Source organism: Triplophysa dalaica, chromosome 22, assembly GCF_015846415.1.
Source record: "Triplophysa dalaica isolate WHDGS20190420 chromosome 22, ASM1584641v1, whole genome shotgun sequence".
Classification (NCBI taxonomy): Eukaryota; Metazoa; Chordata; class Actinopteri; order Cypriniformes; family Nemacheilidae; genus Triplophysa; species Triplophysa dalaica.
The window spans coordinates 10,439,611-10,464,478 of record NC_079563.1 but is presented as its reverse complement, the minus strand read 5'-3'; the positions used below and the strand labels follow the sequence as shown (position 1 = coordinate 10,464,478).

Below are 24,868 nucleotides of genomic sequence, written 5' to 3'. Positions count from 1 at the left end.
TGATACTTACAACACAACTTAAATTAACTTGAATTCAAATTTAACAAAATTATTTGCCATTCTGTTCGATGAGCGCGGTCTCAGGTCATCGACAAAGACAAGTGAAGTTTCCTGATATTTTGTGTATTTCTAGAAAAACAAAGCGTACATTTTCCAAAAATCAAAACACAGTGCAGTTGAGTTTGCTATCTGCTCTTTTGTTTTGGATTGTGTTTTAAACCAAACTGACCCGAGATCAGTGTGTGAAGACAGTTGACTGTATCTATATGTGAAGATCTGTTGACTGTAGCTGCAGTGTGTGATGCGTATATCTGTGTCATCAGCACTACAAGGAATTGTGAAATCGAGGCGAGAGTGTAAGCATGTCCGATATCGATTCATATTCGGGCTCTAGTCTGATCACTCTCTCTCTTTCTTTTCTTCTCTTCCTCCTCTTTGGTTTCTCTGCTGGTTCTGTGATGTCGTTGGTTCTGTGACTTGCATATAAGATCGTTTCATCTTATAGTTATCTGTTGGCTAACTCCACCTATTGGCTATGAGTAAAATGTGTGAGGTATGATGTTAAAGGGATGGTTTAGTGGTAAACCTAAACTTCCCCAAAAATGACACGTGATATTGTAACTGTTTGTTAACTGACATGCATGTGGTAGGAGTGCCACTTGTAGTGCTTTCATAAAGTGATCTGTTGTGTTTCTGGTCCCTGGTTTGATCTCACATTAACCTCATAATGCCCTTAAAAAAGTGACACGTAACAGACTTCAGCATCCAGCATTGGCTCAACAAGGGGCGTGAGTTTGAGCTGAGCTATCTTAATGTTGTGCTTGACCGAAAATGAATATTTATTTATTTCACTATTTTTTTATATTTAAAAAACACACATTCATCACACACAAAACTAAATACCATCAAATTAAAAACATATTTACTGAAAATTCTCATTTGTTACAAAATACAATGTAAAACAAAAGCTTATTTGCATAAAGCATAATATAGAAATATGACTGAACAAATTTTGGTGCGAAAGATATGAGATGTACTGTATGTGTGACTTTGATAACCTATAAAGTCTGCTCTAAAAGACTCTCAATTAACATGTATCTGATTTAACAACTTACTTAAAACATTTTTTTTCTCACAGATACATTTAAAAGCATCAGTGCATGGATAATCTGCCCACAATGAAAAATGTTTCACAGCACAGTTCTCTCTTCTTTGGCCACCAGGCTCATTTTCCCCCCAGAATCTGAAACAACAGATGAGCATTAGATGTTCAGTGGTGTTTTCTGTGTGATATGAGACTGAATGTGAGAATCATTTATTGATGATAATCAGTTAATTTGAGTGTTTTCTCACCCAGAGGTCAGTGTGCTGCCATCAACCCATTTCCACCTGCCCTCCACATCACTGTCAGACAAACCAATCCAGACGATTTCTTCATCAGACATTTTACAAACAAACTCCTAAAAAGAAAAAAAACAACAACTGCTTAAACTTGTACTTATACTTCCGTCACACACAATCTTTCACTCACTTGTTCGTCTTTGTTGTTAATGATGATCAGATCTGCTCCTCTCTGTGTACAGTAACTTCTGCTCTCAGTCCAGCTCTTCTTCTCAGATGAAATGAAGTAAAAACTGGATCGATAGTAAATCCATCCATCTGTAAAAACCACCAGTTCAACTGCTGAATGTTGATTTTTTTATGTAAATTACTTTCTTATATGAAAAATAATAAATAAAGATTACCACGAAGATGTGTTGTTAGTTCAGTTTTCTCCTGATTTAACCGTTCACTTTGTTTCAATATATGATTGTATTTGACCCTTAATTCATCTCTCTCTTCTGTGATGTTGGTATATTTGGTTAGTAGTTGGTCTCTCTCTTCTGTGATGTTGGTATATTTGGTTAGTAGTTGGTCTCTCTCTTCTGTGATGTTGGTATATTTGGTTAGTAGTTGGTCTCTCTCTTGTGTGATGTTGGTATATTTGGTTAGTAGTTGATCTCTCTCTTCTGTGATGTTTTTGTTGTTGTTGTGAAACTCGTGATTGTTTGTATAGATCAGGACACACAACACTATGACTGCAGTCAGTAGAAGAACACACAACACCACCAAACACACTAGAACTGATCTGTGACTTCTGTTCCTCGCACACTCACTTCCTAAGGATGACAGACATGCAGAAAAATGTACTTCAGATACATTTCTAGTTGATTTTTGTAACCCCCTAGTCCAGGGGTGGGCAAACTCTATACCGCGAGGGCCATATCAGATTTTCTAATCTATGTTAAAGGCCGTATTTTTCACACATTAAATTCAATCTTTTTGTATTTGTTCCAAACTGTAATTTGATAACTACTGTAGTGTATGGACAATCAATTCCTTCTTCAAAGCTCTGGATTAAGAATTCAGAGGCCCCTGGACACAAGTGTCCTATGGACCCCCACATTCACACACATGTGCAAAATAAAGTTTTAAATTAGCCTACAGAGTAATATGTTTATGAAACACCTCTATCCTATACAGGATTACATTGACAAGTTACAAACTATGATCACCACCTGAAGGACAATATCGACACCTGTACACATCCTCCATTATAGGATTAACACCACATGATTGCAACGTAGGGTATGTGAAAGCACTGAGGATTATCTAACAATGAAGGCTAAATTTTGGTACTGATTAACATATAAAATAATTTAAAATAATTTCTAATTGGCAAGGAAGCACGCACAAATAAATGTAAACAAAACTCTTACCTTTTAAGAATTGAGACAGCCATTATTCATTATTTTACAACAATAAAGCCATTCTCATTGACATATTTTCAGTTTCTGTTGTCTGTTCATGACGCGAAATCATCTGACAACTCACAATAAAAAGTGATGTTTTCGCCTAATGTTTTATGTTGTTTCACACAGCCTCCTGGTAAACGATATTTATATATCCAAACTGTTGATAATAGTAACAGGTTGTTGGATACGCAGTTTTGTATTCATTTATTCACGAGTCAGTTACTTGTCGTACGGTTTTGCTTCTTCCTGCCGCTCCCTGCAGTGACGCCAAGAGAAAGGATCCCTGCGCCGGCAAAGAGAGAGCTTGTGCTAGCGGGGCAGAACTAGCGACATTTTCCCACTGAAAATATTCCTCTGATTCAGGGATGTGCATTTAATCTTAAGGGGCCACGTGAGAAATGGGATTGTAGTGGAGGACTAAACTTAACTAATTCACATTAGTACATGTTTAAACAATGATATGAACAAAGAGAAGAGGTGCAGAAAAGTATAAGCGGTGGTGTTTTTTCATTTTTAAATATAAAAGAGTTGGATCAGATCAGATATTTAATGCATTTTAAAAGCCATAAATTCAATATTGAGCAGAATTGAGTTGAGACTTTGGTTCAGCCCCCCACTACAGTCTCATTTCTCATGTGGGATTAGAGGAATATTTGAAAAATATTCAAGAATAAAAATTATGTAAAATGTAAATGATTATAATCTTTGTTTTATGACACTGTGCCAATGTTTTTTTCAATAAAAAAGTGTTTATAAAACACAGTGTAGAAGGAATGCATGGACACACACTTCAGTAGTCATCACATTTCACTTTGGAACAAATGCAAAAAGATTTAATTTAATGTGCAAATAATATGTGTCCCTTAACAAGGATTTAAAAACTTGATGTGTCCCTCGAGATAAAACGTTTGCCCACCTCTGTGCCTAGTCTAACAATGCTTTGATAAATATTCATATTTTTTCAAAACATATAGAAATTTCTAAAGGATTATTGTTTCTTATAATAATCAAATGGAGTATCTGTACCTTTAAGTTGAGATGTTTGGTTTCTTGCGGTGTCTTCAGTTCCTCTACAGACATCATGGCTGTTTATATCATTTACATTCTCATAGATATTCATATCTCCACAATCTTCTATATCAGTCGCCTGCATCCCTGGAATGTTCCTTTTGCCCACAATATTTTTCGACATCATCCGTCTATTGGTAGCTCTTCTGGGGTGAGTATGTTATACTTACTGCCCTGCTTTACAAGTTCCGCTTTTGGCCTTTTATTAATAGATTTTCCATTATGATCATGTGATATCCTGATGACTTTACAGAAATCAATATTTACTTCTTTATAGTTTTGTTATTTTTTTCATAGGATAAACATTAGCAAATTCAAGTACAATTAAAACAAGAGATGAAGTATGTGCATGTTTACAGTCAGACCAAATGAAACTAAATGACCAAAACGCTGCATTATAGTCAAGTTTTAGCTGTCTTCATTTTTTGCTTTGCAAAAAGCATCTGTGGTCAGTGTGTGATATCTCTGATCATCTGACATCCGGCAAGTACAAGAAAAGATTAGAGCTGCATATAAAGTGATGCACATCACAAACGTCTTTCAGTGTTCCGACCCCAATGTCACAGACAAGAGCACACCTGCAGCCAATCCATCAAACCCCCAGATCACTACAAAAGCCACACTGAGAACTCCCACATTGTCCGGTCACGATAACAGAAAAGGACTCTGAAGTTTCGCTACATGTTACCAAAATTGTAGTTTACCAACCTTAAAGCTTCTCCTAGTCTCTGTGCGCCTACGTTTCCAAGTCTTCTTAGTGTGTTGTTCCATCCAGACAAGATTCTCCTTGTCACTTCCATAGTCACGTCTCATCATCCATCAGCTTCTGGTTAAACCAAGACTGTTGTTCTCCTGCACGATCTTCAAGAACCCAAGTTTGACATTGTTACTCACCTGTTACCTTTACTATGTCAAACTTACCTGTTTGGCTTTCACATCTGTGTTCTGCGTATCCATTCCGTTGCACCAGAATGCTGTGTTCTGAATATTACAGTTTCCATGAGTGGCAATCATTTAGTTGAATGTGTAGGATGATGTCTTTTATATTATGATTGTAAAGGTGACCAATGACAGTTATGTGGAGAGCTGAGAGAACGAGAGACAAAGAAAGGGAAACGGATGTGTTCTGACCCCTGGGCTCACATCTACGTAATAATATCATCAATTCTAAAAGATAAAGGATCATATTTCACCAAGCAAGTTTATCTTTTAATTATTTGCTTTATAAAATGCATATTTAAATTTGGTAGTTTACATTGAGTAAAACTTTATTAATATTTCACTTCGGTACACATGTTCTGCCAAGCTTCATGTATTCGTAGGCAAAACAGAAGGTTATTAATCATCCCAATATAACGGCATTAAACAGTGAAATATGTAGTCCATAATTTGACCTAAATAACTTATTTCGATTTATCCTGCTAAGGACCTATTTTTTCTCACAGATCTAAATAAAAAGTTGAGTACATACGCCGTCAGCCTACCATCCCTTATACTTTGCACCACAGTGCTCTGCTTTATGGCCAGAAGGTTCACCAGATCACCACGATCTGAAACCACATATGCGAATAAGATCTTCTGTCTTTGTGTGATATGATACTGACTGTGAGAATCATTTATTGATGAAAATCAGAGGTCATCATGCTGCCATCTGCCCTCTACAAAGTGCTTGAAGTGGAACAAAAAGGGAAGGAAGTATCGCCACTTCTCTATTTTAAAGGGGCCATATGGTGCGAACACTTGTTTTCTGTGTCTTTGGTGTGTTGTAAGTTGCCCATGCATCCAAAATATCAGCCCAAAGTGGGATGAATATAATTGATTATGATCGATCATAATTATCTGGATCAAATTCATGATATGGCGAAATCACTTAGCGTTACGAGCAAGTAGCAAGAATCAGCATGATAAGGGACACAGGATTATAAGCATGAAATACAAACAACGTCATGTGTGACATAAAAACAATTCATTGACTAGACTATACATTGACAAACACACACAAACAATTTAGCATTAGAAAAGGTTGAAGTTGAAGCAGAGAGAAGAACAGAGCAGGAATTTGAGGCAGTATTTGATATTCAGAAGACCAAGAGACTTAACAAAACCTCAGTTTCTTACTTTAATTCTAAAACACCTTTGTGAAAAGGATTAATGATACTCTATGCATCCATTAATAAGGCAAAGAATGATACTGCATGTCTTCTTGCCAATCATGTTTCTGATGCAGTTTAATGAGGCTCCAGTTGATCGATTGATGCAGAGGGTCCGTGTCTGGAAAGACGAGGCCACCTGGCACAGACTTAGGGGTCAGGATGAAGGCTTCTTCTAGTCCATTCTTAAGAGATCCCAAAGGGGCTTAACCCTTGTATAGATGGCACAAACAGAACCCGACTGTGGTCTCTTTTAAACTGTAACCCAGTCATGAAGATGTCCCCTTTTTGAGGGAGAGCCGATTGTCTTTGTTTTCCATGGTGTTTTGCATGTGGAACCTGATTGAAAGTTCACTAAGAAACTTCTTACTGTGCGTTAAGACCACCGCTGTCGAGAGCGTCAAAGATCGCTCTGGCCGCCCTGCCAACAACGCTGTAGAAAGAGTCTTGGGGTCGCTGGCGCTCTGACGTAGATCGAGATCTTATTTTGTATTTAAAGGGGCCGCTAAGCAAACAAGCTTGTTGATCTTGTGCAGACTGACCACAAGAAATTGATCGGTGGAAAGAACTCGTTGTTGTTATACGTTTAAGTAACACTGTTTTGTATGCTCTGGTGCTAAAGTTAGCATGAAATTCCCGCTTATTTACAGAAAATGTATAATGTTAATGCCCATCATCAGCAACTCACCAGGAAGACGAACAATCTCTGACATCTTTGTCCACGCATCATTTTTTAATTTGCATCGCTGTACGCAAACAAGGATGCGTCGTTTATGATTGGGAAACCCGCCACAGCAATAATTAACCTCTCCTCCATATTGCTTGGGAACTAATGTGGTTGGAACCAAAGTTGACAGAGCTGCGTTCTCTGGAATCTTCTCAAACGGTGGACTTCTACGATCCGATTGGTTGCCGCCGAACCGCATCATAGCTTATTACCATAAAGTTGACTTGATTTCAACTCTCTTTGACGCCCTCAACGGCCAAGACGCGCCGCTGCTCGCCGCCGGCTCACATTGAAAATGAATGACTTCCTGCTACTTTGACGCTCTCGACGGTGGCGGTCTGAACACACAGTAGAAGTTTAACAATACTAATATGAAAATAGTTACCAGAACACAACAAACATTACACTTAAGTAAATCAAATATGCAGCTCATAGACACAAACATGAAGTACATGTCGTCTTGTTTAAATGAGTAACTCCAAATCTAGTAATTCTAGTAGTTATACACTCTAAAAAATGCTGGGTTATTTCTGTAAACACATTTTTGGGTTATTTGTGCTGGGTCATAATTTTGGGTTGTTTGAGGTACTGTAAACACACAGTTGGGTTGCTCATGCTGGGTCAAATGGACTGTAGGGGTTCTTTCACCACTGAACAGATGGGTTGGGTTATTTTAACCCAACCGGTTTGTTTATTTTACCACTTCATCGAACCTTCTGGATCCTTCGTCTCATTGTCAGACGGAAACGCACATCACAGCAAGCTGATTTTATAAGGTAAATTAATATGATAATATGATTATTTTTAATAACTTGTGGTAAGAGCACACTGATTTTACTGTTTAATGCAGTATTTGATCTGTGTCTGTGCGGAGGAAGTGTTTTATTCTGTGATTGATTAACGTTAAGTAATTTAGCAGTTTAGCATGCTAATTGTTATACAAAAAAGTCCTTAACAATCGCTTTATCGTTATGTTATATATATCTATATATATCTATATATATATAGATATATATATGTGTGTGTGTGTACGTGTGCTTATTTTTACTTTAAAGGGTTTTTATCCTTCACGTTAAATCCTCATGGAAATGTATGAACTAGCCTTAGGTCAGAAATACATGGTATAGTTCGGTTACTGTTTGTCTACTGTTTGGATTTGTATTGTTTAGTCAGAATTAGATAATTTCATACAAAACTTAATCTAAGGGGATATTTTTTCAAGTGTCTGTGACGTGCCGGATCCAACCAACTAGCAATAATTTAAAATTTAGCATTTTCGCGCTTTTTTCCCCTCAGGTAACGTTACCGTTAGCTGCATTAGCTAAAAGCTAGGCCTCTTAATCTCACTGATTATTACAATTAATGACAAAAATAATGTTTTGAAAATTAAACAGAAATTTCCTTCTGACACACGACAGCAAACGATAGAAATAACTGACTTTTATACCATTTTCCAGCTGGTAAAAATACTAGTGTTCTAATAGTTTTGGCCATCACTCTGTGATATATGTATACCCTCAGAAGTAAATGATATACAGTATGAATGTAGTGAATGAAGTAAAATACTAAAAGTGAAGTTTGAAGTTTTCTTCTAAAATTAGCATTTTTATAAGGCCTCTGTGTTTGTTCATTAAATGCACTTAACTTAAATGTTGGTTATGTTTTAAGACTAACTGTCATATATTTAACAGGTAGGGACTTTCATTGTGGAATACTTGCAAAATGCAGAGAACAGTGATGTATTCTGCACATTTTGTGCCTTGGGGACAAGGCAGCAATGACATCCCAGACCTTCACCATTGTTTCGGGACATGCCATTGAAACTGACTTGTTGCTCAGTTGATCTGTTTCAAGTCCTTTTCTGTGCTTGATGTTAACTAAGCAGTCTCTTCCTACTTAGAAATATCTCCAGCATGCAGTTAATCGTATAGATGGACATGTCTTAATGTGGGAAGTTTTTGAGGACAACAGTTTTTTCTGGGCACTTGTAACATGCTTTAAGTTGTCACATGTATTGTCTGTTGTTTGGAGTCTTTGTTTGGTTTAGTTTTAGTTGAACACTGTTTGGACTGATTCTCATGTGCCAATAATATATTTTTGAGTGTTCTAATGCTGCAATGTTGACATATAGAATAGGAATCTACAGTGCCTAATTCACCCAGTTTTGTGTTTTTAAAGAAACTGATCTACAAAAACTTGTTTGTATGTGTCTGTAGGTGTTGGATGAAATGTATGACAATTGCACCCATTCAATAAATGTAATAAAAATGCATATTTACAATTGCATTTGTTTTGTGTAATTGTATTACAGAAAAATTATAATAATTTTACATTCCCTTGAGATTATTTATTTTTATTGGTAAATATAAAAGTAGCAAGGCAATGAGACAACATATAACCCAATGTTTAGGTTATGTTAACCCAGAAACACAGTTAACCCGACCCACTAGTTGGGTCAAACAAACAACCCAGCATTTTGGGTCAAATGGTTCAACCCAGCACTTGGGTCAAAATAACCCAGCGCGTGATCTGTCCCATAGTTACCCAGCAGCTGGGTTAAGGTTGGGTTATTTTCTAACCCAGCAATTCTTAGTGTGTATAGACACTTTAATTCAGACGATTTTGATTAATGTTATAGACTGACATAAAAAACAAATATAGCATGGAAAGGTTATATATGAATATATTTACATTTCTATATAAATGTATATAGGACTGTATGTCTGTTCCGAAAGTGAATAAAGAGATTGCATCTCCCTGCATCGCATTAAGCTGTCTTATCATGATGGTTCAGTATAGGTTACATTTAATATGTAGTTTCTTTGCACACATAACTTCACCTACTTAAACAAAACTCAGAACAGTGGTTATTTTTTTATGTTGACATCTTTTTTTTATGAACATGGCAATAAGCAGTTTGGCTTTGACGTAAGTGTATGGATAGGCCAATGAAATCATGTGTGGTCAATGTGTGACATCTGAGCTCATGGAGCACCAAACAAGAATGTTTAAAGCTCAGAGCTGCACGTGATGCAAGTCCGGTAAAGACATTGATGGTTGATGATTTCCTTTCACTTCATCATCAATAACATTAAATAAGCCTCTTACACCAGCGCATATTACGTGTTTGTGGGACGAGGGCACTGATAGATAAGCGCATGGAGAGAAGACTGCATTTTTACTGTCTTTTTTGCATTTTGCAATCTATTACATCTTCAGCTCAGGATGTTCAAATGATTAGCTGTCATTCGTTAACATAGAAATCAGATAAACTGACTAATAAGTCGGCAAACATGGTGCACTCTTTTATCTACAGTATATATATATATAAACACACACATTTTTTTTGTCTGACCAATGGCAGACAGAGGAAATGTTTAAAACTTGTTAAAAAACACAAAAATGTAGTTACAAAACACAGAAAGAGCTACCAAATATTAACTTTGTGCTAGTCATTACTCCTTTTTAGACTAATACAGTAACATCTCCAGCCCGTTGTAACAAGAATCACCACATATCAGTTGCTCCATATGTTACTCACATTAAGTGCGTTTACATGCACAAAATAAACTGATATCTATCAAAAATCAGCTTAACAAGAAACCTGTTTTCATTTGTTTAAATGCATAGTAATAAACCGGACACACAAACCCCGTTTACATGGAAGTTTGTGTCATGAATCTCCGAGGAGACAAGGCAGGAGAACCCAAGTGCAGGCAGACAAGGTGGTACAGGGATTTGAACACGAATTTATTTATAATTAACAAGACAAAAACAGGCAAAACAAAAACCCTCAGTGGGGAAAACAGGATAAACAATATCTTAACAAGCACAAGAACACTGACTAACTACACTAAAAGAAAACAAACACTCAGAACTTCAAAAACTAAACTAGACTTACTACACACGGGAAACAGGAAACAGGAACAACAGCTTAACATGGACAGGCAATAGAACAGGTATCAAACGCACAGCACAAATACAATGCAGGGCAAACGCAATGAACCGCACAAGACAATGAAACAAGAGGACTCTTATAGGGAGACAATGACAGGATAATTAATAGGGGACAGGTGAAACAGATGAAACACTAAGGGGAAGCTAATGACACGAAATGGCGGGAAACACAGACGAGACTCGGGGAGAGTATGGAAGCCCAAAAGGTCCAAAATCTCTCTCCCCACATGAAACAGGGAATTCTGTTTTGGTTCTGCCTCAAGACCAAGAATTAGCCAGACAAGATAGGCAGAACCGTGACAGAACCCCCGCCTTAAGGAGCGACATCCTGACGCTCCTCAAGGAGACTCACAGGACAAGACAGACTGAGACATAGACAAGACTAAACAAAACATGGAAAACAAAATCAGTGGCAGACAGGCAAGAATCAATAGGGGATTAGGGTGACTTAATAAAAATAACAAACAAGGGAGGGGGGGTGGGGGCAAACAAGAAGACCTGGGAAGTCCAAAAGGGGGAGGGCTGGGTGGGAAAGTTCCAGCCCTTGGGGACGCGCCAGGGCGCGGAGCCCCAGGAGGCTTGACAGGGGTAGTCCTGGGGGGAACCGTCCTAGTCCCCTGCAGGACTGGAGGGCTGGACCACGGCTGGAATGCCGGGCTGGACCAGGGTCTGAAGATCAGCCTGACAGGGTTGGACGGCGGCTGGGCAGCGCTCTCTGACGGCGGCTGGGCAGCGCTCTCTGACGGCGGCTGGGCAGCGCTCTCTGACGGCGGCTGGGCGGCCGGACTTGACGGCGGGCTTGGTTCCGGCTCCTGGAACGGGCCTGGTTCCGGCTCCTGGAACGGGCCTGGTTCCGGCTCCTGGAACGGGCCTGGTTCCGGCTCCTGGAACGGGCCTGGTTCCGGCTCCTGGAACGGGCCTGGTTCCGGCTCCTGGAACGGGCCTGGTTCCGGCTCCTGGAACGGGCCTGGTTCCGGCTCCTGGAACGGGCCTGGTTCCGGCTCCTGGAACGGGCCTGGTTCCGGCTCCTGGAACGGGCCTGGTTCCGGCTCCTGGAACGGGCCTGGTTCCGGCTCCTGGAACGGGCCTGGTTCCGGCTCCTGGAACGGGCCTGGTTCCGGCTCCTGGAACGGGCCTGGTTCCGGCTCCTGGAACGGGCCTGGTTCCGGCTCCTGGAACGGATCCGCGGCCGGAACGGCCGCTCGGACAGTCGCCTCCCCACGGCGCCCCCCCAAAAAATATTTGGGACTGGGTAGCACCGGACTGGGTAGCACCGGACTGGGTAGCACCGGACTGGGTAGCACCGGACTGGGTAGCACCGGACTGGGTAGCACCGGACTGGGTAGCACCGGACTGGGTAGCACCGGACTGGGTAGCACCGGACTGGGTAGCACCGGACTGGGTAGCACCGGACTGGGTAGCACCGGACTGGGTAGCACCGGACTGGGTAGCACCGGACTGGGTAGCACCGGACTGGGTAGCACCGGACTGGGTAGCACCGGACTGGGTAGCACCGGACTGGGTAGCACCGGACTGGGTAGCACCGGACTGGGTAGCACCGGACTGGGTAGCACCGGACTGGGTAGCACCGGACTGGGTAGCACCGGACTGGGTAGCACCGGACTGGGTAGCACCGGACTGGGTAGCACCGGACTGGGTAGCACCGGACTGGGTAGCACCGGACTGGGTAGCACCGGACTGGGTAGCACCGGACTGGGTAGCACCGGACTGGGTAGCACCGGACTGGGTAGCACCGGACTGGGTAGCACCGGACTGGGTAGCACCGGACTGGGTAGCACCGGACTGGGTAGCACCGGACTGGGTAGCACCGGACTGGGTAGCACCGGACTGGGTAGCACCGGACTGGGTAGCACCGGACTGGGTAGCACCGGACTGGGTAGCACCGGACTGGGTAGCACCGGACTGGGTAGCACCGGACTGGGTAGCACCGGACTGGGTAGCACCGGACTGGGTAGCACCGGACTGGGTAGCACCGGACTGGGTAGCACCGGACTGGGTAGCACCGGACTGGGTAGCACCGGACTGGGTAGCACCGGACTGGGTAGCACCGGACTGGGTAGCACCGGACTGGGTAGCACCGGACTGGGTAGCACCGGACTGGGTAGCACCGGACTGGGTAGCACCGGACTGGGTAGCACCGGACTGGGTAGCACCGGACTGGGTAGCACCGGACTGGGTAGCACCGGACTGGGTAGCACCGGACTGGGTAGCACCGGACTGGGTAGCACCGGACTGGGTAGCACCGGACTGGGTAGCACCGGACTGGGTAGCACCGGACTGGGTAGCACCGGACTGGGTAGCACCGGACTGGGTAGCACCGGACTGGGTAGCACCGGACTGGGTAGCACCGGACTGGGTAGCACCGGACTGGGTAGCACCGGACTGGGTAGCACCGGACTGGGTAGCACCGGACTGGGTAGCACCGGACTGGGTAGCACCGGACTGGGTAGCACCGGACTGGGTAGCACCGGACTGGGTAGCACCGGACTGGGTAGCACCGGACTGGGTAGCACCGGACTGGGTAGCACCGGACTGGGTAGCACCGGACTGGGTAGCACCGGACTGGGTAGCACCGGACTGGGTAGCACCGGACTGGGTAGCACCGGACTGGGTAGCACCGGACTGGGTAGCACCGGACTGGGTAGCACCGGACTGGGTAGCTCCGGACTGGGTAGCTCCGGACTGGGTAGCTCCGGACTGGGTAGCTCCGGACTGGGTAGCTCCGGACTGGGTAGCTCCGGACTGGGTAGCTCCGGACTGGGTAGCTCCGGACTGGGTAGCTCCGGACTGGGTAGCTCCGGACTGGGTAGCTCCGGACTGGGTAGCTCCGGACTGGGTAGCTCCGGACTGGGTAGCTCCGGACTGGGTAGCTCCGGACTGGGTAGCTCCGGACTGGGTAGCTCCGGACTGGGTAGCTCCGGACTGGGTAGCTCCGGACTGGGTAGCTCCGGACTGGGTAGCTCCGGACTGGGTAGCTCCGGACTGGGTAGCTCCGGACTGGGTAGCTCCGGACTGGGTAGCTCCGGACTGGGTAGCTCCGGACTGGGTAGTTTCTTTCTCCTCCGCCGGCCAGTGGGACTGGCCGACGGTAGAGTGGCCGCAGGAGGTGCTGCGGATGAGGGTGCCGAGCTCCCCAGGGTAAGGGCGGCCAGGGCGCGGTCCTCCGGGACGGTAGCCACGGGGGCGGACACCCAGTCTGGCACTAATGGCCAGGGATCATCCCGGTTGACCACATACCTGATCATGTCGCCCATCCACAGGGAGCTCAACATCCTCATCTCAGACCGCCGGAGAGGCTCGGTGAGGCAGCAGTTAAAAATAACCTTGAGCTCTGCCTCACCGAACTCAGTCTCCCTAGCTGCAGCCAGGAACTCCCGAGCGAACTGCCTGATCCCGCGATCCCCCTGCTTAAAACCCAACAGGAGTCGGGCCTGGTGGGACCGCAAGGAATCGTCCGCGGTTGCCTGCTGGGTTCTGTTGGGGCGGTTCATTCTGTCATGAATCTCCGAGGAGACAAGGCAGGAGAACCCAAGTGCAGGCAGACAAGGTGGTACAGGGATTTGAACACGAATTTATTTATAATTAACAAGACAAAAACAGGCAAAACAAAAACCCTCAGTGGGGAAAACAGGATAAACAATATCTTAACAAGCACAAGAACACTGACTAACTACACTAAAAGAAAACAAACACTCAGAACTTCAAAAACTAAACTAGACTTACTACACACGGGAAACAGGAAACAGGAACAACAGCTTAACATGGACAGGCAATAGAACAGGTATCAAACGCACAGCACAAATACAATGCAGGGCAAACGCAATGAACCGCACAAGACAATGAAACAAGAGGACTCTTATAGGGAGACAATGACAGGATAATTAATAGGGGACAGGTGAAACAGATGAAACACTAAGGGGAAGCTAATGACACGAAATGGCGGGAAACACAGACGAGACTCGGGGAGAGTATGGAAGCCCAAAAGGTCCAAAATCTCTCTCCCCACATGAAACAGGGAATTCTGTTTTGGTTCTGCCTCAAGACCAAGAATTAGCCAGACAAGATAGGCAGAACCGTGACAGTTTGAGACTTGCCTGGGCTGCGTTCATTCCCGACAAAACGTTGCGAAACATTATTTTAAATAAATCAGCGGGGGCGGTTGAACATCCTGTTGTAATGACGCAATCGTTGAACTATGGCAGCTTAGATTGAGAGCTGAGAGTATGACTCAATGATGCTCAATATCAAACAATGTTCGTCTCGCAGATGAATTTTCGTTTATCAAAACATGAACAATCATTCCAACCTGATGCCAAAGACTCAACACAGTTCTCATTTGTTCCACCGTTGGGTTCTCCAGATGTCCATAAGCTGAAATAACAGATGAGCATTAGATGTTCAGTGGTGTTTTCTGTGACATGATACTGATTGTTAGAATCATTTCTCACCCAGAGGTCAGTGTGCTGCCATTTGCCCATTTCCATGTGCCCTCCTCATCACTGTCTGACAGACCAATCCATAAGCCATATACACCAGTTACCTTTGTAGCAAACTCCTAGTAATATAAACCAGGATAGAGATTATATTCAATGTGAAACTCTCTCATTCTTTCTGATTTTCCACAGTATGTTTCACTCACTTGTTCCTCTTTGTTGTTAATGATGATCAGATCTGATCCTCTCTCTCTGCAGAATCTTCTGCTCAAATTCCAGTTCATGTCTCCAAGTGAAATGTAATACAAACTGAATTGAAAATACCTCCATCTGTCTGTGGAAAAAAAGTTTAGTTGTTAATACGGTATTCCCCACACTGAATTTGACAGTTTATGTTGGTATTTACCAGAATTTCTTTGCATTTTATGGATTCAATGTATCACCTGTTTTTTCTAGAGTCTTAAATATTCCAATGATCTCTTTAGTTAGCTGGTCTCTCTCTTGTGTGAGTTTGATATTGTTGGTTAGTATTATGTCTCTCTCATGTGAGATGTTTTTGTTGTTGATGTGAAACTGGTGATTGTTTGTATAGATCAGGACACACAACACTATGACTGCAGTCAGTAGAAGAACACACAACACCACCAAACACACTAGAACTGATCTGTGACTTCTGTTCCTCACAGTCTCACTTCCTGATTGATTAAAGAAATAATGTTAAGCTTTATATTATTTTCTCACTTACTGTAGCAAAGAAATGATTGTCATTACCGGTACACTGAAGTGGTTGTTGTCTGTTTGTAAGGAAGTCTTTCTGTGTCCTGAAGTCAACTGCACCCTCCACCATCATCTCCACTCTCTCTCTGCCCAATCCCTGTATCTCATTTTTAGGCACATTGTGAAAAATAACACAAGACATCTCGGACATGTTGCAGTCGGACATAGTCACCATGTGCCGATGCAAAACGTCCCTCTTGTGTGGTTCTTTGTATGCTGCTGCTGCTCTGCTTAGTTTTATGGCTGGTTAAATGACGCACCAAAACTCAAAATCTGATATAAGATCAGTCTTTGATATAAAAACCATGTGACCTGTTTTTAAATACTATAGAGATCATCTTAACTAAAATGCATTCAACTGCCACTGACAGCATATTTCATTCAGTGTGTCCTTTGGTAAAAAGTTTGTGAACTATTGGTGCTAAAATTAAACTCTGAATACACCAAACCAGGTTGGTTCGGAGTAAAAATGATTATGTACATGCTTGTGTTCTTTTCTTTGTGCTATCATTTTTTAAAACACAACATACAGTAAATTAACTTGGATAAAATTATACAAGTGCCTTTGCCTTTCGGTTCTTGTTTTGAATGGATTTGAAATGATCCAGCGCTCTCGCAGGTAATCGACAGAGAAAAGTGACGTTTCCTGTTTGTTTTGTATTTTTTAAATAGCAGATAGAACATCAAACTTAAGAAAAAACCTTTTTAAACTCCGAACATCTTCCATTTGTATAAGCTATAACAAACACGTGCATTTTGTGTGAGCAGTTGTTTTTTAATACTATTTAAATCACAAAATAAAATTTGTTACATATGTTTAAGCAATGATTAATTTGCATATTTCAAAGACAGAAAAGAACTTTAAGAGGGAAAATACATTTTCATGTCGGCAAATAGCATAACATTTTAGCATATTTTAGTTCTGCATTGCTTTTTTGTCATATGGTTTAACCGTAGTTAGAACGTCAAAATGAAAAGAAAAGATGAATTTATTAAAATGCATGTAGTGAAACAAAACAAACTACAATTGATTTAACAGACATTGTGTTTTGGAAGATAAAACCATCTTTATTTTTAACTTTTTAATTTGCATCATGTTTAGATAGACACATAAACTACATAAACATGCATCGCATTGCAGCTCATTTTAAAATGTTTCTCTCACAAATCCATTTACGATCCTTCTCACATAAGTCATCATTCCATCCTGTTGAATAATACTCAACACAGTTCTCTTTTTTAGGACCATTGGGTTCTCCCGACCTCCAGAATCTGAAAATCAGATGAGCATTATGTTCAGTGGTGTTTGTTGTGAGACTGACTGTGAGATTTTTTGTATAATAACAGTTACATTTAGTGATTTCTTACTCTGAGGTCAGTGTGGTGCCATCAACCCATTTCCATGTGCCCTCCCCATCACCATCAGACAGACCGATCCAGGTGTATTCTGTACCAGTCATTTTTTGAAAAAAATTCTGAGAGGATGAAACAACAGCTTTATTGTAAATGTATAAGATAACTTTCAGTTGACTTCTTATCTGCAGTAGCTACAGAACTGTTTCACTCACATGTTCTTCTCTGTTGTTGATGATGATCAGATCAGATTGTTTCTCTCTACAGTATCTTCTGCTTTCGCTCCAGCTCTTCTTCTCAGATGAAATGTAGTAAAAACTGGATTGATAGTACATCCATCCATCTGTAAACAACCATTTTGCGTTTTACCTGTTGTTCTCACCTACACTGATGTTCTTTAAAATTTTACAGTACTTTTCATACAGAAGTTTTGATGTAGTTTAAGATTACCTGCGTCATTTAGAATCTCCAACAGACCATTTTCGTTTTTTTTGTGAAACAGGTGATTTTTTAGGGCATACAGTAAGACTGCAGTCAGTAAAGCACACAGCACCACCAGACACACTATAGCTGTTCTGTAGCGTCTCATCCAGCCATACGTCCTGTGGATGGTAGATGCCTAGTTTGACATGTCATATTTTTCACCATTTTCTTTTTAAGCTAATTAATAAATGCCATTACCTGAACGCTGAAGTTGTCTGTTTGTATTTAAATCACTTTGTGTCCTGTGTTCATCTTCGTTCTGATATGTCATCTCCACTTTCTCTCTGTCCATCTTATTCTTGAGTATAAACTGATTATTAACATGAGACATTTCTTGTCTTTAACAGTCAATCACTAGTGAACTAATCAGATAAAGGACGTTCTTCTGTAGTTCTTTGCTCTATGTTGTCCTCTTAAGTGTTTAGTTCTGTTTTGAACACTATTTATAATACAACAAAGCGGAACTTGTCTGGTTTGAGGTCAGTGTGGAAAGTCCAAATATGATCAAAAATAGTTTGGATCTCTTTGTTACAAATAGAGTATGTTGTGTGTGTCTCTTGGCGATCAGCAAAAATAATGCTTTTAAATCATTATTCTAGTACTTAAGAAACCACAAGCATAAGGACTTTGTCAACTGATTTTTAACAGTATAATCGCACAAATATACACAAAATTATATGTTATTGGAACACATCGTTGGGTCAAAAATGGACAATACCCAACCATTGGGGTATGAATTAACTTATGCTGGTTTGTTTCAACCTTTCACATAATCAGGGTTAATTTGACCCAATCGTTGGGTTTGTCTATTTTTGACCCAATCGTTGGGTTGAAATGTGTATGTGCAAACACATCAGAACACAGCCACCTATTGTGCAATGGACCTGGACCAATGGTAGATTAAAAATTGTTTACCAGCCAGACTGAACTTTTCCTTGAAAATGTGCTTTGTTGAGCTGTTTCAAACTTGTGTAACAAGCTCCATTTTGGCTTTATTTTGGACAGGGACCTTATGCTGAATAAACTACAGCCTGCGCATGATATAAAACATCTTAAGGCTAAAAGTAGCTCATAATTTGCCAGTTTGGGATAAACTTGTTAAAACAATGGGTGTATCAGTCCTGATTTTTCAGGACTCCAAAATTTCTGCGCTTAAGAGTATTTTACAAAGCGTTTGAGAGCTAAAAACATTTTTGAAATGGCACTGGCAGTCTGTACCGGAGCATTAAGACTTTGAATACATTTTATGACTTGATTTTCCTTAGTAAATGTTGCTTTCAACAGCTTCGTGAATATACTTAATAAAGGAAACTCTTAAAGGTTCACACAAAAATGAAAAATCTGTCTTCATTTACTCACCTTGGACTTTCTCCAAATCCGTATACATTTCAGAAGGAAGATTTTTGGAAGAATGTTTTTTACTGAACAGTTCCTGGCCACCATTGACTACCATAGTAGGAAAAGTTGCTTTATAAATATCTTTGTTTTGTTGAACACAAAAGAAGATATTTTACAGGATGTATGAAAGCATAGAGTTCTGGGGCACTTTCGACTATTTTTATTACTATTTTTCTATGTGTTCAAACAAACAAAGACATTTATACAGGTTTGGAAAAACAAGGGAATCAATTATTCATGTCAGAATAAAAAATTTTGTGTGAACTGTCCCTTTATCAAAAACGTTTAATGCTATTTAGAAGAACTTTTAGTGGTAAGGTAAAATGTTCTGTGAATTTGGGAAGAGTCAATCATCACTAGTAAACTGTGCTAAAAATAGTTATTCTTTCTATGTACTTCTCTGGTATCTGCACTTCCCCGTTTTTCATTCTGTTTTTAAAATTTGTTAAAATAAAACCACAAAAGAGAACTGATCGGAGATCATCATGTTTTATAGACAGGAAATAATTTGAATATTGAAAATACAATTAGACTTGTTCCAAGTAAAAAGCAAGTGCCAAATGCATGGCATATGAAAAAAATGGTGCGAGTGTGGTGCCATCAACCCATTTCCACCTGCCCTCTACATCATTGTCTAACACATTGTCAGACAGACCAATCTACATTTTATTTAGACCAGACATTTCTGAAGTAAATCCCTACCAGAACTAAAATTAGTAAAATAATTGCATATTCTTGTACTCAATCTATTTCAACGGGTGACTTCTGAATAATTTAACTGACATCTTAGTATTTTGAAGCTTAAAGTTTTGATAATGTAAAGTTGAAATGTTAAGTAAAACAAAATGTTTCCTTTTTGTGGATCAAAGTATATTTAATGTCTGTATACGCTCATCTTTCTTAATGACTACATGTCAAGTAATAAAAATATCAGCCTGAAATCAGACTAACTAAAAGATCAAGTAATTTTAAATGAAATAGCTGTTCTTTTACTGAAGTCATATATTATCAGGAGATTTTTTCTTTTTGACTAGTACTTTGTTCTTTGCCCACTACTGAACACATTTAGCTGGTTCTTATCGCTAAATGCTGTCATGGTGATCAGGATTTGTTAATCTGAGCAGTGGCAGATGGAAGGAACATTGGAAAAATATCCATTATTTTATTTATTTTTTGTAACAAAGCACATTATGTGTAATTTATGCCAGTATTTTATCTTTTGTACCTTAATGCTGTATATGCCCTTTCATTGGACGCGCCTGACCCCCAATTAACTTCCAGTTTGTGTTTGGCTAGAGTCTAATAATAGCTTATAACCGTTTATATTTTAGTTAATGTACATTCATTTTAATTTGTATTATTATTTTACTGTTTAGTAATTGTATTAAATAATCGATTTGTTGAATTTTGTTCATTTTATTAAGTAAACAAATGGGTTTAAATGGGTCCTGCATTTTGTCACATTTAAACAAACCGTGCACCGTATGGTACATTGACATCTAGCGGTTGAGCTTGGTATAGAGTCTATAGAGTCTTGAGTCTAAATTCAAAATATTGGAGAGAACAGTTTTGACAAGTAACATTTTTTCACCATTTCTTCTGATTGTTATCAGAAATAATCTACAGGTACTCTATTGTTTGTGAAAGCGTACTGAAAGTTAATTTGGGGTCACAAAAGTGTACATGCACAGTAACGTTTGTTTATGTTGTAGAGACGAAACTGTCTATAAACTACTGCTTGCTCAACAATGATCACAAACAATCTGATTAACACTCAATTAGCCTATTTTATTCAAATGTATCATGTAAAATAAAAATGCATGAACACTATATAAAATTATTAGACAGAAATTTTGCCATACATGGTTTAATCTTTATAGAGAATGTTTCATCAAAATCACTTAATTGCTGTTCTAAATGGTTAGAAAGATGGGGTAACATGCTATTTTTAAGCATTCTGACTTCTTTATTATAAAACGTGCAGGCTTCTCATTCTGAACATGGTCGACTTGTTCAAAAACGAGTCGGACGTATGACGTAGTGTTTCTGTGCTCAATACACTGAGCCCCAGAACTCCAACTTTTTTCGGAAAGTTTTATAAGTTTGGATCCCTGTTTTGTAACCATAGCGGTTGTTCCAGCGCTTCATGATTTCAGACATGAACTGGATGCGGTAAGTCAAACTAAGTCATATGTCTGTGTTTTGTTGGCATTTACATTTATAATGTGATCAACACAAATGAATAATGCGATAATGTATTGTGTGCTCTTGCTGTAGTTCCGTCCCCCCTGCCTTCCTCCAGCAGCTCGTCTTTTCATACATCTGTATCTCTCTTTTATTTTATCGAACTAAATTCTCTTTGAAGATACAAAGTATGCAATACTACTGTATAGGTACTCAAGATTATTATGAGATTTGCAGTAAATGAGTGTGCTACCCCATCTTCAATAACCATGCATTTAATTCGACATCTTGAACTAAAACAGGTTCTTCTCACAGATCCATTTAAAAGCACTATAACATGGACACGCATAACTATAGGCTATGTAAGAAATCATACATTTCTGATTTGTTGGGTCATTGGGTTCTCCACATGCCCAGAAGCTGAAACAACAGATGAAGATTAAGTATTTCATATATTTATTCTGAGAATCATTTATTGATAATGATCATTTAAATGTTGTGATCTCTCACCTAGAGGTACATGTACTGCCATCAACCCAATTCCATACGGAATCCAAATCTCTGTAAAACAAACCAATCCAGTGGCTCTCTAAACCAGAAATCCTGTTAACAAAATCCTGTTAACAAAAATAAAACACAACAAAACATATTTGTCTAATACTTAAAAGCATCGCCTCTCCCCCCAACAAACACATAAACCGAGTATGTTTCACTCACTTGTTCGTCTTTGTTGTTAATGATGATCAGATCTGCTCCTCTCTCTCTACAGTATCTTCTGCTCTCAGTCCAGCTCTTTTTCTCAGAAGAAATAAAGTAAAAACTTGATTGGATGGAAATCCATCCATCTGTAAACACAACACAGTTGAAACATGCACTTTATGATTGTATTTGAAATGCATATTTGTGGATACTTTTTTATGTTTTATGTTTTTTTCCTTGTTTTCCTGAATACCTGGTTTTAGACTCTCCAACAGTCCATTTATTTGTTTAGTTAACTGGTCTTTTTGTTTATTAAGATTGTAAATGTTGGTTGATAATCCCACATTTTCTGTTCGTAGTTGGTCTCTCTCTTCTGTGAGTTTGGTGTATTTGGTTAGTATTTGGTCTCTCTCTTGTGTGATGTTGGTATATTTGGTAAGTAGTTGGTCTCTCTGTTGTGTGATCTTTTTGTTGTTGATGATAAACTGGTGATTGTTTGTATAGATCAGGACACACAGCACTATGACTGCAGTCAGTAGAAGAACACACAACACCACCAAACACACTAGAACTGATCTGGGACTTCTGTTCCTCACACACTCACTTCCTGGAGATGACAGACATGCAAGTTGATGTTCTTCAATGTATTCATATTATGTTTCAGGTAATATTGATAGAAAAATAAAAAAAACATTTCTTAAGGGGTTACAAACTGTCAACTATAGTACTGAAAGTTATAATCATTGAGAAATAATTGAGTCTCTGTACCTATGTGTTGAGATGTTTGGTTATTTGTGGAGTCCTCTGTTCCTCTACTGGTGTGACCATGGCTGTTCATATCGTCTACATTGGCATAGACATTCATCTCTCCAACATCTTCTGTATCAATCACCTGCATCCTATGCATGTTCCTATTGCCAAAAATATTTTTTGTCATCATCATTCTGTTAAAGTTAAGATTGTTGGAAGGTGTGTAGTTATGTCCAGCACTGCTTTGATGAGTTCTGCCTACCGTTGTGGTCAACAGTGTGCGATATCCTGTTTTCAAAAAATGAATGAATAATCATCACACATGAAACATTCTTTGCATCACACATGAAACCAACATTTGACCTCGATTGACAACATATACATCTTGCTGCAGGAAGAAGTTTAAGCAACCATCTAGTTGCATTACATACCAGGCAGAACGGTTTAGTGCACTAAGAACCACAAATGATCCGGTTAATAAGGGCTCGTTCGTTTAACAGCAGCTAGTGTTTCTGAAAATTAATGTTGAAAAGAAATGTGGGTTTCCCTGGTTGGTGTTTAGATTCAGGCAGATTAGGCAGATTCAGGTTTACAATCCACTCTTATCTCAGTTTTCCAGTCAATACTGGTTTTATAAGAAACATGTAAAGGCCGACAAAAATAAAAAGTGACAATGACTATTTTTGAAAGATTGCAGGGTTTATTGTAAATAGTTTATCACTGTGGGTCATTCTCTTTTTTAATTCCTGTGCCCTCATAATCTTCAAGAAATTCACTTTCTTTCTTTATTGACCATCCTCCTTGAAGGAGTCAAAAGACACGGCTAAAATGAATTTAATCTTTTATTTTAGATATAAGGCAATGTGTTTTTACATGATTTAAGGTTCAAAAAGGCTGTATTTTCCACATACCGTGCATGTTTGTTTCTTTTTGAGACGCCTCTCTGAAACGGGCTGATTTTTTATAAAGATCATTGCTATGAAAAGCGAGGTGTGCTATGATTGGCCAGTTAACCAGTGCGTAGTGATTGGTTGAATACTGCAAGCGTGTGTCAGTAATGTAACCATATTTGGAACATCAGCAATTGTACTGACAGGTACCTTACTTGCGTATACATTTCGGCGGTCTTAGTGAACTCATACCAGGAACTGACGTAGATTTGTGGGGGTGTGGTTTCACGAGGCGTTTCAGGCAGGTCTTTGTGAACATCCGCTTTAAGACAGAATAAATATGAAACAAAAGTTTGCATAATTACAATACAGACATTGGTTTGTTAATCCTCATGCATATACGTGTATGTTTGCTGACTTAAATCACTTATTAAATGATATTCTGCTCAGACAGACTGTTTAAACTTCTGATGTTCATAAATCATTGAATTAAGAGGTCTCTCGCTTGACAACTCATTTTAAAATTTCCACTCACACATCCATTGTGTGGCTATATTACATGATTAATCATTCCACATTCGTGAATTAGAATCAACACCGTTCTCTCTTGTTTGTCCGTTGGGTTCTCCTGATGTCAAGAAGCTGAGACAACAGATGAGTATCAGATCTTTAGTTTTCTGTGTGATATGATTCTGACTGTGAGAATCATTTATTGATAATAATCAGTTACATTTACTGTCATTACCTTAAAAACAAACTAGGACCAAACATTTGATAGAACAAAAACTCTTGTTCTCTCTTATTTTCCACGGTATGTTTCACTCACTTGTTCTTCTATGTTGTTAATGATGATCAGATCTGATCCTCTCTTTCTACACTATCTTCTGCTCTCAGTCCAGTTGTTCTCCTCAGATGAAATGAAGTAAAAACTAATTCATAATAAATCCATCCGTCTATAAACAAACTATTTATTTATTTATTTCTGAGCTCACTAAAATGGGTTGCTCGTATGTACTACATACTTTATTGTTAAATAATGGTGTTTTTTTATTTTATATAGTTCAAGATTACCATGAAGATGTGTCCACAGCTCATTTTTCTCCTGATTCTGCTGTTCACTTAGTTTAGTAACATTATTGTACATGTCTAATTCTACTGTTTCATCTGCAATGTTAATATATTT

At 40.0% G+C, this 24,868-nt stretch overlaps 2 protein-coding genes across 3 annotated transcripts in view; one reads left to right on the top strand and one right to left on the bottom strand.

The window, feature by feature from the left end:
• The window catches only part of cadm2a (cell adhesion molecule 2a), a 332,853-nt gene that overhangs the window by 170,514 nt on the left and 137,471 nt on the right, over positions 1 to 24,868 (top strand).
• Positions 1,013 to 4,168, bottom strand: LOC130411383 (C-type lectin domain family 4 member F-like). Of its 2 annotated transcripts, XM_056735978.1 has the most exons (5): positions 3,822 to 4,168; positions 1,746 to 2,159; positions 1,532 to 1,659; positions 1,354 to 1,460; positions 1,013 to 1,243 (listed from the first exon to the last, which is right to left on the bottom strand). In XM_056735978.1, the coding sequence occupies exons 1-5, from the start codon at positions 3,988 to 3,990 to the stop codon at positions 1,084 to 1,086; spliced, it is 978 nt and encodes a 325-aa protein (XP_056591956.1). In that variant the 5' UTR covers positions 3,991 to 4,168; the 3' UTR covers positions 1,013 to 1,083. The 2 variants fall into 2 exon arrangements, with proteins under 2 accessions (XP_056591956.1, XP_056591957.1); XM_056735979.1 differs by lacking the exon at positions 1,746 to 2,159.

What these genes read in the sequence shown, in the direction of transcription:
- LOC130411383 (XM_056735978.1), bottom strand. Translation starts at nt 3,990, where the DNA reads ATGATGTCGAAAAATATTGTGGGCAAAAGGAACATTCCAGGGATGCAG. An exon ending in ACTAACAACACATCTTCGTG is followed by an intron (nt 1,660 to 1,745) that starts GTAATCTTTATT and finishes TGGTTTTTACAG; the next exon opens with ATGGATGGATTTACTATCGA. An exon ending in TTAACAACAAAGACGAACAA is followed by an intron (nt 1,461 to 1,531) that starts GTGAGTGAAAGA and finishes TTTTCTTTTTAG; the next exon opens with GAGTTTGTTTGTAAAATGTC.